We start from the raw sequence: 19,352 nt of genomic DNA on the forward strand, positions 1-19,352 counted from the left end.
AAAAACAAATTATCCAGTACAATACATGAATCAGCTAAATATGAGGTAATCAAACATTTATTATCAGGTTCCCGAAATGCTTTAATCCTAATATTCAATAAGTTAAGGATTCTTAGGTCATAGGTTACATTTCTCAAGATGGATGACGTCCAGGTTCCTCCGCTTCGATCCTACAAAGACTTTTTAGGAGAATCTGCAAGATTCCAAACTCCTACCTTCAACGACCCAGTGCGATGGAATAATAGAGTTGTAAATAATCTGATATACTACCAAACAAACTATTTTCTAACCGCCGTTTGTATATTTCTCGTAGTAGGGTAAGCTCGAGCTCAGTGTGTCATCATAAAGTTTGTTTTGATCTTGCTGCGGTTCCGTAGCCCTACCACTCCCTTTGCAACACAACACAACCAGCAAAGGGAGTGGTAGGGCTACGGATCCGCAGCAAGTTTTGATCTCGAACACAGTCAGGACACTCCCGATGTTTGTGGAGTGTATGAATCGTTGCAAGCATTGATATAAGCTGATAATCTGATATTAAATTTAGTTCTCCAAACTTATGCGGCATCTGTTTGATGCGCTGTAGAGAACTACAAGTGATATATTGACAGTAATTTTACGCTCCAGAACGTGACCACTTGACTGTTGACAGCGAAAGCGGCACATTGTGAAAAACCACATGACACTTCGTCACAATGAGATGAGCATTTTATTGTTCTTAGGTGTCCGTTTGTTAGAGTTCTCAAAATTGAGATTTCCTCTTTTCTCTCAGCTCAGTCATGAATCTGGAATGTCAGTCCCATCATTACAGATGGTCAGATCTCAATGAAGATGTATTGAGGGCGCTTTAGGGCGCAACAGTTACTGTCAAGTCGCTGCCAAAAATGGTCGAAAATTTCCGTCCTGTGTAAATTTCAAGTAGTTGAATTGTGATAAGTATACTCATGAATTGTTACTGATTACCCTCGGTGATCCATAACATCCGTTTGGTCTGTGTTTGACCAGTTTCGGTTTGTTTCTGAACGTGATACACTGATAGACCATTGTGCAATGCCATTTCAAGATGGCGACGATCACGAGGAGTGCAGCAACAAGAAAGAATAGTGTGTCGAAGTCAAAGTCAGTGAAGGAAACTTACACATGTGGTACATGTCAGAAGGAGGTGAAGGATAATGATGAAGCTTTACAGTGTGAAGTATGTATGAAATGGTTCCACATAATATGTGAAGGAATACCCAAGGAGCTGTATGCATTTCTTGTCTCAAGCGATCCAAGTAATACTATTCACTGGTTCTGTAAAAACTGTAATGATGGAGCGGTCAAACTATTCAGTATTATGAACAACTTACAGCTACGTCAAGATGCCTTAGAGAAAAAGTTTAAAGAATTGGAAGAGGATTTTATAGGGCAGAAGGAGAAGTGCTGCGACAAAGTCCAAGTTCAGCAGATAGTACACAATGCAATTGAAGTTGATAAGAAGAAGCTAAACGTTATTGTAAGGAATTTGCCAGTTTCTGAAGGCAGCACAACTATTTCTATAGGAAATGACGATATCAGGCAAGTGTCAGGCTTGATGTCAGAACTTGGTCTCTCAGATGAGGATGTAGTTGAAGTTGATAGACTGCCTACTAGAAGAGGATCTACTGACGAGAAGAAGATGAAGATGTTGAGAGTCAAGTTGAAGGACATGAAGACAAAACGTCAGGTCTTGCAAAAAGCAAAGAACCTTTCTAAGTCAACGAAGGAATTATACAGAAATGTATTATATCACCAGATCTTACATATGAGCAGAGGGGAGAAGACAGGAAGTTGAGGTATGAATTGAAATCCCGCAGGGATAGAGGAGAAACGGACATCAGAATATATAAAGGAACAATAGTTAAAGGTCAGCAAAATATAATGAATGCTGACACAACAAAAAACTAGTTGAAGAACCGAGCAACAGAAACAAGAACAATGTATATAATGTAATAATATTTATTCATCGCATCAAAGTCAAGTTATTGGATGTGAAACTGTAAATAATCTAGTATGCATTTGTACCAATGCTAGAAGTTTGATAAAAAAATTGGAGGAACTGCAGGCCTTGGTGGCTGAATTAAATCCAGACATAATAGGAGTAACCGAATCCTGGGCAAATGAAGGTCATTCTAATGCTGAATTATCACTTCAAGGATACAATTTACAAAGGAAAGATAGATGTAATAGAAGGGGAGGAGGAGTACTTCTGTATATAAAGGACAAGTATGTTGTCACACCAAGAGAAGACTTAACAAATTCAGGTTTTGAGGACTGTACATGGAGCGAGATAAAGTGTGGTGCCAACGATAGTCTACTTGTTGGTGTATGTTATCGTAGCCCCAACTCGGAAAGATGTAACAACATGGAACTCACAAAATTGTTCAAGGCAGTTAGTCCACAACGAGTACTTTGTATGGGAGATTTTAATTTTCCTTCGATAGATTGGCGAAATCAGTGTGCAGAAACTAAAGACGACCAGGAGTTCTTAGATAGTGTACAGGATTGCTTTTTCACACAACACGTACTACAGCCGACTAGAGGAGATTCCATCTTGGACTTGGTGTTCACTTCAGAGCCACAGATGACAGATGATATTGAAGTCAGGGAACATCTTGGGAACAGTGACCACTTAACTCTGGTATGGAACACAGTTGTAAACATACCTGTACAGCCTAAGAAAGATTGTGCATTGAACTACAGTAGAGCAGATTACAAAGGAATGAAAGACTATTTAAAACACATGAGCTCGGACAAAACTTTTAGAGGAAAAGATGTAGAAGCATGTCTGAATATATTAAACAGTATTATACAAGAGACCGTGTTAAAGTTTACACCCCTGCACAATAGGAAGACACGAAAAAATCCAGTGTGGATCAACAAGAAAGTGCTAAGATGTATTAGGAGGAAATACAATGCTTGGAAGAAATATACTCAATCAAGAGACTACAATGACTTTCTAAGTTACAAACGGGCACAGAGTGAATCAAGTCGATTAGTACGTTCAGCGAAGCGGCTTTTTGAAAAGAAACTCTGTGAGAATATTAAAACGGACCCTAAGAGCTACTATGCATATATAAGACGGATGCAGAAAACCAGAGATACAGTTGGTCCATTGAAGAATGATAGTGGTGAAGTAGTAGTCTCGGATATAGACATGGCTGAGTTATTAAATAGTTTTTTCACATCAGTTTTCACCAAGGAAGACCTATCCAATATACCAAAACCTGATAATTTGATCAGCGACACTGGAAATTTATTATCGGACATCAAAATAACTCAGGAGGATATATTGAAGCTACTGAAAAAACTAGATCCCATTAAAACACCAGGTCCAGATAACATCCATCCAAAAGTATTAAGAGAACTGTCTGAGGAGCTGGCGGTGCCTATTACATATATCTTCAATGCAACACTACAGCAAGGAGTGGTTCCAGAAGTATGGAGAAAAGCTAACGTCACACCTATATATAAAAAAGGACCAAAATGTAAAACTGGAAACTACAGGCCAGTTAGCTTAACCTCGATTCTGTGCAAACTACTGGAAACCCTTGTTAGAAATGCCATCGTAGAATCATTTGGAGATACATCAGTTAATAAAGGATAGTCAGCATGGCTTTAGGAAAGGATTATCATGTGTTACAAATCTACTTGTGTTTTTCGATTATGTTACCAAATCCATGGACGAAGGGGATCCAATCGATATTGCCTACTTGGACTTTAGCAAGGCATTTGATAAAGTTCCGCATACCAGGCTGATAGCCAAACTTGAAGCACATGGCATTGTTGGTAAAGTAAAGACATGGATACAAAAGTGGTTGAACGGTAGATTACAGAGAACAGTATTAAATGGTTCATCATCAACATGGTCATCCGTCACTAGTGGTGTTCCACAGGGATCTGTGCTTGGACCAGTCTTATTTTTGATTTATATAAATGACATCGATGATGTAGTGAAGTCTCATATTCTTAAGTTTGCAGATGACACTAAACTTGGCAGAATTGTGAAATCAATGGAGGACCGGGATAAATTCCAGGAGGATCTTAATAACCTTGAAGTTTGGTCAAAGGACTGGCAGATGTCTTTCAATGTGGATAAATGCAAGGTCATGCATGTGGGATCAACCAATCCGCTGTATAATTATACCATGAACAACATAGCTCTTACTCCATTTGAGGAAGAAAAAGACTTGGGTGTACTAATCCATTATTCTATGAAGACAAGTAAACATTGTGCAGAAGCAGTAAGGAAGGCTAACAGAGCTCTTGGTTTTATCAAAAGGAATATAAAGTACAAAACAAAATTCAATATTATACGGTTATACAAGTCACTGGTTAGACCCCACATTGAATATGCAGTACAGTTTTGGAACCCACATTATATTAAGGATATCACATTAGTTGAAAAGGTACAGAGACGAGCAACAAAATTAATACCGGAACTTTGCCATCTTAGCTATGAAGAGAGGCTGAAAGAATTGAAATTGACAACTTTGGAGGAAAGAAGAATGAGAGGAGACCTGATTCAAGTTTTCAGGATTATCAAAGGAATTGACAGAGTTTCACCATACAATTTATTCACATTTAGTCAGCATCACAGGACAAGAGGACACACACTTAAACTTGCCAAATCAAGAGTTAGACTGGACTGCAGGAAATACTTTTTCACTCAGCGGATTGTCTCTGCATGGAACAAATTACCAGCATATATTATTGAAGCTGAAACAGTACTGGACTTCAAAATAAGACTTGACAGTTACCATGGACATTGAGGGATTATATAAGCCAAGAGGCTTCCTTCCCTGTTGTATGAATCATGGCAATCAGGTAAAATCAAGGTAAAAAATCATGGAGGTAGCAGAGATGCATAGACTGTGCTAGCTGCAAAATTGTAGCGCTACGGTCAGGCAGTCGGTGATTTTGGTTTTTGCGACTTCGCTCACCAGTAGCACTACAATGCCGATGGCCCCAGGGAGTACAAAATAAGCGCATCCCACTTGACTAGGCGTGTAAGCGTGAAATGCCAGATATTTACTGCATTTGGTCATACCGATTTTTCACTACTGAAGACTGAACACTATACTATGCCAACCTTGTCTTTTATGGGGTTTGGAATTTGTTCAAACACGTCGAACGCTTTCCAAAAACATTACGTGGAGCAGCCATTACCAACTTCCAGTAATGGCGGCTCCCAGAAACACGGATGCCCCACGCTCAATGTTTATGGAACGCAATCGACGTGTTTGAACAAATTCCAAACCCCATAAACAACAAGGTTAAGTGTAGTATAGTGTTTAATCTTCAGTAGTGATAAATTGGTACAACCAAATGCAGTAAATATGTAGCATTTCATCCTAACACGCCTAGTCTAGTTGGATGCGCTTATTTTATACTCCCTGGGGCCATCGGCATTGTAGCGCTACTGGTGAGCAAAGTTGCAAAAACCAAAATATCGCCGACCGCCTCACCGTAGTGCTACAATTTGCAGCTAAGACTGCACAAGTGAAGGATCATCCCAACTACATTCTGTCCCACTTTTCGCTCACATGCCGAAATTTTTACTGGATTTCACATCGTAGACATTGCACCAGTTTGTGCATTTCAAGTTTACAGTATCAATTTTAATCATTTCTGTTGAGCATCATTTGGCTGTATCAGTGCATGTAACAGTAAAAAGTCATACACACCCAATCATTCTCAAATGTCCACACAGTCAACAAACTCCATCACCTAGAGAGAAATTTCTTGCACAGTTGTAAAAATTGAACTTCTTTTTCGTCAAATCCAGGTGTTTACATCCCATTAAAATGCTCATTGGTCTTGGAGCTGTAGCTATGGCCTTTGGGCTGTTTGTGTATGCTACTGAACATAAGCGTGAAATGAAACGGTTCAAGCAAGATCATCCATTTCTTTCTGTTCTTGCCATCCTTGGAGCTGGTTACTTCATTGTTTATGTATGTGGAGCTTTGCTGGTATTCCTATGGGGCATTGCCCTACCATTAGCAGGTGAGATATACATAGACCTTCCAGTATATTTTATGAAAATTTTCAGGCTATTGTAAATGATTTCAGCTGACTTTAAATGTTACATTCAGAATCGTAATTAAGAAGAAACTTTTCAACATTACTCCTGTACACTTCCAACCATACATGTAATGTGTCAATGTAGATATTCTGAATTAGAGAGTTATTATAAAGAAATCTGAAATCTAGTCACTTACATTCAATGTGAGACCACTTATAAAGTATTGTTTATATGGTCACATAACAATTTAGATTAGTAGGATGTTACAAATTCACATACACTGTACTTGTAATAGCCTCAGTTAGAGACATTGCCAGTTAATGCAATCCATGTAATTTTACTGTAGAAATAATGGACGACACCCTGACCATTGACGTTTATATATTATATTACAATGCCCTGCCTGTCGCATTTTGAATGGTAAAGCTGAACCACGTGACTGACCACAAATACACAGTAATGGTTTGTCTACATGCCCGTGAATATGAATAATAAGATTAACAAGTCAAAGTATCCTAACTTTACAGCTGAAACGTAAGTCATAATCAATCACAAAATAAAATGGAGTAGTTGTGGGCCAAGGTGAGATACTTTTTTCTGAAAAAATCTCCATATTTGCTAAATTTTTACAGCACTCATGACAGTGCATCGCATATTGCTCAGTTCAGGGCCCATTTATTGTTTGCGTGGGAAATTTTCGCAAATGTTTAGTTTTCTTGGGTTTGTTTATAATATAATGGAAATAACGTGAGCTTGAGGAAAGCCAAAATAAATGGGCTTGGCAAGCCTCACCCGTTAATTTTTGGCTTTCCTCTCACCCTTGCCCATAAATAAACATTAATGGTCTGCACACCGCCCGTTATTTCTATAATATTTTTCGTTAGGCATACTGACAAATACTGAATGCCTTCATCCGAAGTGACTGCCAGTTGAAAACCTTACAGACTTATTTTTTTTTTGTATTCCTTCAGTGATATTCCTACATGCATCATTTAGAATGAGAAATATTAAAAATAAGTACAGCACTACAGCAGAAACCTTTGGGTTGAAGAGGTCACCGATGGGAGTGCTGTTGACTGCACTTGGACAAGAACAGGAAGCAAGATCTTAAAAAATTAAAACAACCAAAACATATATTATTTTACCTTTTTCCCACACTACAAAAGTTAACAATGTTGACCCTTCAGAGTTCTATTATCCCAGCAACTCACTAAGTTTCCATTGTGAGACTGATATCGTATGTTTAAGAATTTATTATATATTGTACTCCCAGATGCTGACTTTATTGATTTATTTGCTCATTCACACTAAGATGCATACAACTTTCCGAAGGGTCTCTTTGAATGTGTAGTTTCAATAGATGATCACAAAAAATAAATTACTTCTGAAATATCTGCCGTCATATTCTTGCATGAGTTGACAACTTTTGCCAGGGTTACGTGTCTCTCAGCCTTTAAACTTTGTCTTCAGATATTTGCACATGCCTATTGTTTCCTTCCTTGTGAAAGCCAACTGTCTTCTGTGGTAAAGTATAACAACTTATATGAAAAGGTATGAGAGTTTGAAAGATGCAAGGTAGCAATCTGTCTTAAAGCCCCACTAGCTGTAACTCTTGAAATTTGTTAACCTCAAAATATCTTCCTATTCTCTCTTGGTTTTATCTGAAGGGATATGAGCTTATACTGCATTAGGAAACCATTCCTTTATGAAACATTTGACAAGTAAATTCAAATTTTAACAGAAAGGTCATTTTGATTTCTTGCCATTTTCAAAAATTTTATAATGTTACAAAGGAAACAGAACACACAATGTCACAGTTGAAAACATTCACCCCTACACATCACACTAGACTACTCTGTGCAGTTTATATGAAGATTTTAGAGCAGATATCCACAGTATTCACAGTTTTTGCTTTTTTGCATAGGGCTGCTATTTAATGTTTTGGCAAACATTTAATCGCAGTGTAATCCTTATCTTGTACAAAATTGCACATACAGTCCCAGCGGGTAGTCAATGATAAGAATATACACACACCTAAATTAGTACATTCTCACAAACTTATTTTAGTGTGACAGTAAAATGTTAAAAATAATGCCAAAAGATACAGCTGGTGGGGCTTTTAACAATAACAGAGTAAATACAGGGTTTTGTTAATCAATTGGTAGACAACTCATGATAAACATTTTACTTATTGCCTGATTGTGTGTTTATTATTTTTCTCTGTAGAAGCCAAACAATATAAATCCTGATGAAACATCAATTTTTAGATTTCTAAGTAAGGCAATATTCAAATGGAAGTACAAATTTTATACCATTTCAGGATGCAGTCTCTAAACTTGTAGTGTGCATATCAAGTAGCTAGTGTCAGTTATGGTATATCATTTAGTTCAGAGTTTAAAAGTATTATCAAGCTAACATGAAAGACATAAAATGTTAAGTTTTCATTAGAAATTAGGTCATGGATGTGAAATTTTTTGCAAATATTGCTATAGTTAAATACAAATAAATTTCCAAGCAGCTGGCATGTCTTGATTCATGATCATGTATCTTCAGTAAGTTACCTTATGATAATGATGAATCAAATTTAGCTGTTCTCATTTCCACAGTTTCACATTGCGCTGTTTTCCTTAGTGCAAGGAATCACCTCCATAGTTATATAGAATATTGTAGTGACTGAATCCTACTAGCCCCCTTTTTGATTCTAGATCATGATGTGACCATAGATTACTTTTTCCGCTTTTTTGTATCTACTTAGAAGATGATCAGAGCGTTTCTATTTCAGTAATTTGTTGTTTTATTTGTTTTCCATTTTATTTCTTGAAACCCTGCCACATTGATGTACATAGCAGTATCATTTCACAGACTTACGGCATTTGTACTTTTTCTCACAAAAGGTGTAGATATGATCCATCAGCTGTCATAACTAACCTGCTGTGGTCTGTAAGGCTTTTTGTGTTATTGTAACCATTCCAGTGTTATCATTTTCCTTTTTTTGAATTGACCAGTGCATAGACTGTATAGCATAACAGAATTTCAGAGAATAAGTGGGTTTTACTTGTATTGCCATGGTACTTGTCTGTCAGCATCATTTCTTGCCTCATAATAAATACCGGTATGTCCTTCACTTCCAAACTGTTGGTGTATTGAGTATTTAAAATTTAGTCAATATTATTGTTTTCTCATTGTTGCCTTTTTTATAAAGTACTTGAAAAGTTTGTAAGTGCATCTTCCAGGTGGTGTTTTGCTGAAGAAATGTGCTCTTCAATGGAATATTGATAAACTTGGAAAGACTGAAGAACATCACTCTCCTTTGCATTTTGAACATACCATAGGCATCCATTAGGGAGGTTTTGATTCAGAGAGAATTCAAGTCTGTGCTGTGAGAGAGAATTTCACCAACTCTGCTGTACAGCACAACATGAACTTTATGGTATTTAAAGCAATCATAAAATACTGCGCTGGTGTATTAAACTTCCAAATTGACTAGACTGTTGCAACTTTGACATGGTTCACATGGTAAATGGTGAAATACCAAACAGCATATTAAGAGAATCCTACAGTTTAGAGACAATAAAATCGACTGCGACAGATTTACAAGTTCTGACAAACAAACATTCACAGAAAAGCCAACTGAGATTATACTTAAAGCATATGTGATTTTCTTGCAAATTCTTTGACCTGCAAAGTTCAGTCGAAACATGAGCCATCTTTGTTAGAAGGTACTTATGGATGGTGACATTTATAATTAACATCTTTTGGTTTGAAATAAACATCTTTTGGTTGAAACACAGTGTTATTGAAAGCATTCGTTGGCTTGTGTTCTCTTCCAGGGTCTGTGAAAGTATCAAGAGCCCAGCCTCTGTTATGTGTATATTTAATCCATTATAGTTTCTCCGCCAATAGCGTACGTTCAGACTTAGCAGTGTTTTGCCTGCCTCCTACACAGAATCAGTAATCAGTATCTTGAGGGCGCTGGCACTGTCTGTATTTGTGAGGACAGCATACAAAAACCAACAAAATCGACAAGTAGTATCTCGTTAAAAGTGAAGTTTATACCTAAAACGGTTTGTTGATTAAAAACTCACAAACATTTGGATTGAGCGGTTCTGATTTGTTTAATTCTCTGATTGGTGAACTATATAGCACAGTCACTCGTGGTCTATTCAGCTGTGGGACTATTCGCCCCATAGAAGTGTGTACATAATCTCGCTTATGTACACACGTCTATGGGGCGAATAGTCCCAGAGCTGAATAGACCACGAGTGACTGTGCTATAGTTTGATTTGGTGACAAGCAGAAATCACAAATTTTGTTATGAGACTTGACATGATTCAGCATTTTCAATCCTGACTGATCCATGTACTGATAAATACTATCATACGATAGTATAGTATTTATAGCCGCGTTCACAAAAAGTGGTGAGGGGGTGGAGGAATTTAGGGGGTAATCGAAAATTCTGGGGGGAGTCGAGGGGGGACTCGAACGTTTTGCTCTGCCTATATGGGGAACCTTGGCTCCCAACATTTTGATGTCGTGCGATTGTTCTAATGTTAGTAATAATTAAAGGTATACTGTCATCTGTTCAAATTTTGCCACAGTTACCATGGAAAGAGGAAATCTAACCAATCACACATTTTAAGCAAATCACTTTAAATCAATATATAAAACTATTCATTTCAACTTCATGCAGTCTCGCTCCAGGGTCTATGATGCAGTGAATGAAATTTTCACATCTCACTTTGTGTGCTTTTCAGCTGGTACCATTGACCTGGCCAGAGTTGGATAAACTAAAGTTGGCTTGGTCTGATAAATACAAGAAGTCCACTGACGCATTTAAAACGAATCAATTTAAGAACTTGCACTAGTTATGTGGCTCTACAACCTGCTGATAAGAGATAGTGTCGAACATCTGCGTCAGAACTACGCAGTACATGTTTATTTTTACTGTGCGTGCATTCCCAATAATATGTGGCTATATGAATTTAGGGGGACTTGAAAATTTTTGATCATATAGGACTTGAAAATGTTTGAGAGTATTGAGGGGGTTCTGAAAAAAATAAGATTTCAATCGGGATTTCTCCAACCCCCTCCCCCACCTTTTTTATTGAACGTAGCCTAATGACAGGATAAGAATTTCAAATAAAAATAAAAGCATGGCATTGGTTTACAAAGATATAAATCAACTAGCTAACTTTTCACCTATTAATATTTGCCATATCTGTAAGAAACGATAATTTAGTGTCAATTTTATTTTATTTATTTATCCATTCATTCATTTCGAGCTCCAACACATATGATACAGTTCAAAACCATATACATCCACACAAAAGAAGAGTTAAGCAAAAACAGAGAAAATATGGTTACAGGACAAGAAAGTAAGTTAAAACAAATGACTCACAACCAGGAAGAAAGATAAAAAACAAACGCTTTCAGCTTTTCCTTCAAAACTCGAAGCAGAAACATTAAAAATAAGCAGACATCGATAAAATCTATTATAAAGCATTGGAATGCGATAAAAAGGTGAATTGCTCGTAAATTAAACTCTACCACCAGGTTGATGAAACGTTCTTTTTCTGCCCAGAAATGTGTAAATTGAAACAAGTGAACTGGTATCGAAATATTGTTGTTCCCTGAGTAATTCTAAGAAATTTCTTATTGTTTTGATCACTTTACGCAGCAATATATAAATTCAGAATGACCTTCTTCATGATGTTGATCATGAACACTTTCAATGAAGTTGACAAAACTGCAATATATAATGAAATACGTGAGTATTTTCAGTTCATATCTGGTTATGTTTTGCATTTCCGGGCAAGTATCATTCACAGGGTTTCTCTCTGGTTCATTCAATGTTCATTCTCTCTACGAAAGAAGTCAAGTGTGGCCTTCAACTGGAAAGGTCGATAGTACTTTTTCATTTCTGCTCAATGTGCAATTTTCTTCAACGAAATCATTATCTCCAATCATGATTTTTGTGGTGTTGAAATACGCGCCCGGGTATATGATCCAAATATAATAATTATATATTGACCCACAGTCTTATTATCACGTTCATAAGCATCGATAACCAAATAATTTATTTTTTTTAACGTTTTTATTGGAGTTATCAAAATTTTCAAATACATGTCTCATTAAATCTGAGAAAAAAAAAGACATTACAGAAATCAATAAAGTAGTGATCATACATCATTATTGTGTATGTCTGTTGTGCTAGGGTCTTGGTGGATATTCGTACTGTAAATTCTCCACTTTTTATTATGGGCAAAAATTTTATCTTTTCTCAAGGCAATGTGATACTCAGTTTTTTGTATAGAGTTCACAAATCTTTTGTATGCTGTAAAGTTAGGCAAGGTCTTTTTACAACGACAAATATAAATGTACCTTTTACCAATAAGCAGTAGGAAATTCACAATACTAGAAAGTTTGGGATCACCTAGTATGATCTGCCATATTTTTGGTCTTACTCTCAATTTTAATTTTTGTCCCCATAACATGAAAAATGCTTCCCAAAATAGTTGCACATGTTGACAATCATGTAAAATATGGGGTAAAGATTCTTCTTTGTTCTTGCAGAAAGAACAAAGAGCATTATCAACTGTGGGTATGTTATTTTACTCATTTTACTCAGTCTAGCATTCGTATACAGGATATTGTGTAAAATTTTAAACTGAAATTCTCTCAACTTACAGTCGATAGTTACCTTAAATGAAAGATGATAAATTTCGTTCCAGTTAGTAACATTGATTTTAAATTCATTTTCAAAATACAGTTCTGATTTTGGTGGTATAAAATTAATGTCATTAATCAGCTGTGTGATTACTTTTATATTACACAGTTCCACACTGATTGACCTGTGTTTCGATACAATTTTTACTTCATCTTCATCATCAGCTGTACTTTGCTGATTCACTTGTATGTTGGCTGGGATAACACTTTTTAGTCCAAACCATTTCAAAATGGATGATTGAGGGATACCATTATTGTGTACAGAGTCCCAGTCCCGCTTTTGGCCATTTTCGTTGTACAATTGTTCTAAATATAGGATTCCTGCATCTACAAAATCCTGGTAAAAAATAGAACGTTTTCCAATCATAATGTCCTTATTGTTCCATAAAATAGTTTTTCTTGGATTCAAATTATTTTCACAGTGTGGTTTTTTCAAATTCAACTCTTCCCATGTTTTCAACATACTGTAAAAGAAACCAGTGATTTTCAATGGCAGTAATTCTACTTTAAAATTACTAACCAAATAATTTACTTTTTAATCGGCACAGCGGGTGTTACACCATAAAAAGTTTAGTCAATTTAGCAGATAACAATGGGTTGTTCCTATTAACAGTAATGGACCGCGAGAGAAATTCATTACTGGTTAATCAACGATTCCAGTCACGTTTTGACACATTACATATACAGAGGTAGTATGTATGAATACCGTAAGCACTAATAATGTCCTATTGTAATTATTTTCGTCAGACAATTAGCAATTCTGAAAGAGAGAGATAATCCATGGTGACATTGTCAGTTGAAGGCAAGGGGTCATAGTGAAACAAGTTACCTATTAAACGTCACACAACAATTACCAGCTTGTGATATCATTATGGGCTAATTTGAAATTATGTGTATGCATGATAAGCTGACCTGTCGTCAGTTGTGATATTATTTGGAGTTTTCATGTAAAATGATTGTGTCTCAACGAATTGTAAGATAACTATTAATAGTCGGTTGCTTTGTGAAATGAAACAAAAGTCTGTTGTTTCAGTGCTTCTATGTTTGTGCTTTCTATTGAAACCGGTGTACGGTACAAGTTCGTTACCGGATGCCGAAGCTTTCGGAAGCATAATAGCGCCTAGTAAAAGGCTATTCCCTTCACAGAATTTCAATTTTCCGTATACTTTAGAGATCTGCTGTTGTTTTCGTCTAAATATTCCATTGTCCTCGGCAAGTGTTCTGCTTTCCAGCCTTTCAAAACGATGTCCTTGGATAAATTGTCAGCTTATGGAAATTGTCCATGATCTAACAATTATGTTTAGTCCTAATAAACATTTGCAGTCTGGTATGTATAAACGCAGTCATCATTCTCTTGATTGGATACTAGGTTTAAACATGTATTTGCCGGTATAATGTGACCGAGGTATACGTAAATTTGATGCTTATAAAATCGCTAATATTTCCGGGACGATTCCCAGCACTCGTGCTTTGAATTGATGGTTTAATGTCAGGTGTCTCTGTACTTGCTCTGACCCCTCGCTATTGTTTATATTGTTGCTATAGTTTATGTTTAACTGAATGAAGTGTTACTTTTTGCGGTGCGCTGTATAAAATGTAGCTCTTTTGCGGTTTAAACGAACAATTAAACATTTTTTGTGCAAGAAAATGCAAAAAGAAACGCGCACACACATGGACTGCGCATTTAGTCAAGTATTAAACACAGTTAGGGACTGGTCAGTTTCTTCGGCCTGGGGGAGGCCGGTGGATTATTTTTTTGCCGACGTCAAAAAGTGGCTGACCCCCCCCCCCCCTTCCGACTTTTGAAAACAGGATGACCCCCTATTCCAACTTTCAAAAACAGGGTGACAAGATAGGAACTTAAAAGTGTCAATTCTAAAGTTTGAATACAGTATTTTGAATGAGCTGTGAATGTCCACACTTTTTAAGCATAACCAGATGTCCAGAACTGTTGTGAGAAAAATGTGATTGTGAAATTGTAGTGCATGTTACTTTCTACTTCTGAATTCTCATAGAGAAAACAGAAAAGTATCAGGAACTTGTCATGCTTTTCATATGAACTGCAGATTTCATAATAATTAGTGCACTTTGCAAAACAGACTTTAAATTTATAAATATGAAGGTATTTTTGACATATAGTACCACGCCTGATATCTCTGATATATATGTCTAATATATAAAAATCATGCGGCTGAAGGGCATGCTGAAAAATATGTTTGATATTTTAAAGTAACGCGCCCAAAAGGCGTGCCGAAAAATTTTGATATATATATCTGATATATTAAAGTTTCGCGCTTGGAGGGAGCTCTGAAAACGGCCCTTACGCGCCCGAAGGGCGCGCCGAAAAATGCAGCTTTATATTGATGAAATTTGTGGATGGTACAATACATTTTAGGCAAGTATGAGCCCATGACGAAATTCAAAAACACACTGACCCCCCTATCGGGCATTTCAAAAACATGGTGACCCCCCCCCCCCCCATCACCAAAGTCAAAAACAGAACGACCCCCTATGAATCCACCGACCGACCCCAGGCCGAAGAAAGCGACCTGTCACTTAGAGTAGTCGCAATCGCATTTTGCCAAAATGTCAGAGAGTGAAAGTCCTCAGAAACTACGTTGAGCCTAGCTGTCTATTTTGACATTTGTCAGGAAGCAGGCAGGGTAAGTATACCATTTTAGCAGGTCGCACGAATGCATCGCAGTGACTACACGAGCACGTTCGATCTCATCTTTTAAGGTAGTATTCGCCTCGAAAGTGAAAGGCTTAAACTTTTGCTTAGACTTTCCTAAATGACACTTTCAAGCATTCTCTTACCAAAATAACAATTAAAGTCGGAGGCCACCGTGCAAAGTTTGGAAATAGGGAAACAAATTACCCAACGTTTTTCGATATTTGAAATTCAAAATGGCCTTCATGGTCCATTCCTGTAATAACTCTATGAGGGAAAATTAAATTTTTGATTTTTGAAAAACTAGCACGGTGAAGGTTTTTATTTCTCCAAGAGCTTCAAAATTAGGTCCCACATGTGGTAGACCAGAAAAGAAATGTAGAAATTCGTGAGGCCGAAGGTCTGTCTTCGAGGCGCGTACTGCAGGGAAATCTTACTTTTTTTTTTAATATTTGGTGGCGTTGAAAAGGGCCGTTTGGTTTGTGTGCGATCGATATGATCGCCGTGAATCAGAGCTTGGAGCCTCTTCTAGTGTTCCAGTTCGGTACGAGCAAACTGAAACTTTGCTGCATTTTCGAAGTAGGCGTACTAATGCAGCAACAGTACCCGAAACATCTTCAGATATGTCCCTAAATACGGAGGGGAAATAGCTGATCATGAAGCTCACTCAGAATTCTGGTCTTCCCATAGGGATCCAAGAAATCCGGTTGTTGTTGTTTTTGTTGTTTATATTGTTGTTTATGTTGATATTAGTCATGCTTTGTTGACCAATAAATTCAACGAACATAACTTGTGTGTATGTAGATGTCCTAAGAAACACTACAAGGACGCTATCATTGTGTGACCCGACGCAAATCTTTCCCAACGTACACTCTCTTCCTATGTTGGGAGAGAAATTTGAAATATACTTTTCACTAAATTCTAATCAGAATTGAAAAGAAAAAGCAAAAATCATAATGAACATGTTTATAATCATGATAGCCATAGAGGAGAGATGCCAGATGGAAGTCGTTGAAGTGTGATTTTTATAAATTTTGGCCGAAAATATTGAACTCGATGTTTTGTTTTGTTTTTCATTTTGTAATAGGTGTGTATTTTATATCACGCTCATAAACTATATCATTGTCATAGCTTAGTTTCCGAATCCGTGGCACAATTCGGCCAACCAATAAACCAATTTGCATTTTCAAAAAAGAAAATCGAAATGGAGCTAATTTTCAATTTTCAAATGGTTTTATCATCTTGATTATTAACTTTTAGGCCTATTTCTAAATTTAAAATCTTTGGGCTGAGATTGAAATATAGGAAACAGGTGTATACTGCTGTGAGGATGGCACTTTACGGCCATTCAAATTTCCCTCTGACAAACTCTATTTCCCACAATTCGTATTTCCGTTTTTTCAATTTCCAATATACCAAATGTCCGATTTTCCCATTTCATTTGGGGCGTGGCCCAGTATCTTTTCATACTATGGCGGAAATAATTGTATCGAATTGGAATTAAGGTGTAACATTTATCTCAGTGTGACCAAATGTACTGGGGCGGGGCTTGGTTACGATAATTAGCACAAGATACTTTTAAAATTAGCGGGAATGAGGGACTGGTCAGTTTCTTCGGCCTTGGAGGCCGGTGGATTCATGGGGGTCACCCTGTTTTTCACTTTGGTGATGGGTCACCTATTTTGAAATGCCCAATTAGGGGGTCAGTGTGTTTTTAAATTTCGACACGGGCTCATACTTGCCTAAAATGCATCGTGCTAGCCATGAATTTCATCATTCAGTTTCATTTTTCGGCGCGCCCTTCGGGCGCGTAACTTTCCTAATATGAGGTTATTACGAAAATACCGCAAAGGATGCACGAGGACATTGGCGCAGCGTATCGCTCGACGCGAAGCGGAGGATGATGCACGGCGCCGATGTCATAGTGCATCCTTTGCGGTATTTTCGTGATAATCTTATTATTATACATCTTACATTCTTCACTGGGACATCAAATTGTCTAGCTGTGCAGCTATCTGTTGGCGGGGTAGGGTGCATGGCTATGCAGGTCATCAAAAGGTCAACCCCGCCTTTTGATGACCCGCATAGCGGCGCTCGCTACCTCGCCATGCGCCAACAATAGCTGCGTTTCCACAGCTACAAATTGTCAGAGTAGTGACCGTTTTTAAGTGCAATATCAACATTTTTTCTTCCGATTTATAGTGCAAATGTAGAACGCTATCTCAGACGGCTTCTGCAAGCTCTGGAGTGTGTGTACTAGTACTACACACGTACGTACAGAGCGCGCGAGGCTGAACAAACTGGCCAGTCCCTAACATCGTCTCACATACTGGAAGACAAGATAAAAAAAATGTTCTTTGGTTGATAGAGTGTGCGTGCAGTTCAAGCAATGAATTTAAGTTGGTGCGTTCAGCCGCAAGAAATTCAAGAAATGGTTGATAAAGGAAGAAGTCACCGCGAAATAGGTGTTCATCTCAAAAATGTTTTGACCAGGGCAAGTGGTATCTCTGAACGAACTGTTAGACGATGATGTCTCTTAAGGTCTAGATTTTGATCGGATTTGAAGAGGTGCAATTTATAAAGTGAGCCGACATACGGATTAAAACTATGATTGGTTACTTTGATCATTATGAGGAGAACATATCGCGTACAAAGATTGACAGCTGAATAAATTGATAAGATAAAATTAAATGTGGATACCGCACTCTGATTGGGCTGATGGCTGTCGCAATTTTAAACAACGTTCCAGTTTGCGACGTTGACGGGAAGTGCGCAAAACTTCAGCAGGTTAGGTCAAACTGATTATATCGGACTTTCCTTTCCGAGGGCCGCAACACTATTGTTCTTTGTATGTTCGTTACTCGATCCATTCAACGAGTTGCCAGCGCAAAAAACTGTCACAATTTGATGCATTCCTAGGCCAAAGATATCAGCTGCCACGCCCCAAATGAAATGGGAAAATCGGACATTTGGTATATTGGAAATTGAAAAAACGGAAATACGAATTGTGGGAAATAGAATTTTTCAGAGGGAAATTTGAATGGCCGTAAAGTGCCATCCTCACAGCAGTATACACCTGTTTCCTATATTTCAATCTCAGCCCAAAGATTTTAAATTTAGAAATAGGCCTAAAAGTTAATAATCAAGATGATAAAACCATTTGAAAATTGAAAATTAGCTCCATTTCGATTTTCTTTTTTGAAAATGCAAATTGGTTTATTGGTTGGCCGAATTGTGCCACGGATTTTTCCGCAATGACCAGGACGTATATCGAGCGGATGCGTAGACATAATAATTGCTACATTCAGTGTTGTTTGCTAATTAAATGCAATCTATGTAAATTTATGCGAATTACGCAAATCCTAGCTAAGCTAGGTTCTGCCTCCTTAGCAATTTGGTCAGGCTACGGCCATGACACGTATTTATTGCACACGTTGCTTTAAACTCCAGTCATATTTGTTGACACTAATTTGGTATCGTACTTATGCATCGGACAAAATACATGCTTGAACACTGTAACTTTTAAATATATATTCAGTTACATGCATGAGTAAAACCAACAATATTGTACCTTGACTGTTTGTTTGATTTACATTCCCTTTGCGTCAACCTGACTTAAAAATATCTTCGAATTAAAAATAAAATAAAAGTAAAACGTTTTCTTTAGACCGATTCCATCCGGCCCCACCACCCCTATCATCAAATAGTTCACTCCTTATTTAAAAGAATCAGAAGAGATGACTGTGGCACTACCCAGTGAAACCGATTTAGAAATTAATCTGCATATCGTTAATCCCTATTGTTGTTGACTTATAAGTGGTATTTATTTGTTCGCGTCAGCTTTTGTTAAGGATCGACAGCAATTGTTTGTTCAACAGGAAGAGAGATTTTATTTCAGATAAGCACATTCAATGA

At 37.3% G+C, this 19,352-nt stretch overlaps 1 protein-coding gene across 1 annotated transcript; it reads left to right on the forward strand.

Moving 5' to 3' along the window:
• The first annotated feature begins 111 nt into the window (after positions 1-111).
• On the forward strand, positions 112-9,826 carry LOC139135781 (PRA1 family protein 3-like). Its single transcript, XM_070703477.1, has 3 exons — positions 112-317; positions 5,804-6,021; positions 7,012-9,826. The coding sequence occupies exons 1-3, from the start codon at positions 139-141 to the stop codon at positions 7,149-7,151; spliced, it is 537 nt and encodes a 178-aa protein (XP_070559578.1). The 5' UTR covers positions 112-138; the 3' UTR covers positions 7,152-9,826.
• Positions 9,827-19,352: the final 9,526 nt, after the last annotated feature.

Source organism: Ptychodera flava, chromosome 6, assembly GCF_041260155.1.
Source record: "Ptychodera flava strain L36383 chromosome 6, AS_Pfla_20210202, whole genome shotgun sequence".
Classification (NCBI taxonomy): domain Eukaryota; kingdom Metazoa; phylum Hemichordata; class Enteropneusta; family Ptychoderidae; genus Ptychodera; species Ptychodera flava.

Bases quoted from the DNA above. Each gene is read 5' to 3' on its own strand.
- LOC139135781 (XM_070703477.1), top strand. From the start codon at position 139: ATGGATGACGTCCAGGTTCCTCCGCTTCGATCCTACAAAGACTTTTTA. The intron at 318-5,803 runs GTAAGCTCGAGC...CGTCAAATCCAG, and splicing joins TGTATATTTCTCGTAGTAGG to GTGTTTACATCCCATTAAAA. The intron at 6,022-7,011 runs GTGAGATATACA...GTATTCCTTCAG, and splicing joins CATTGCCCTACCATTAGCAG to TGATATTCCTACATGCATCA.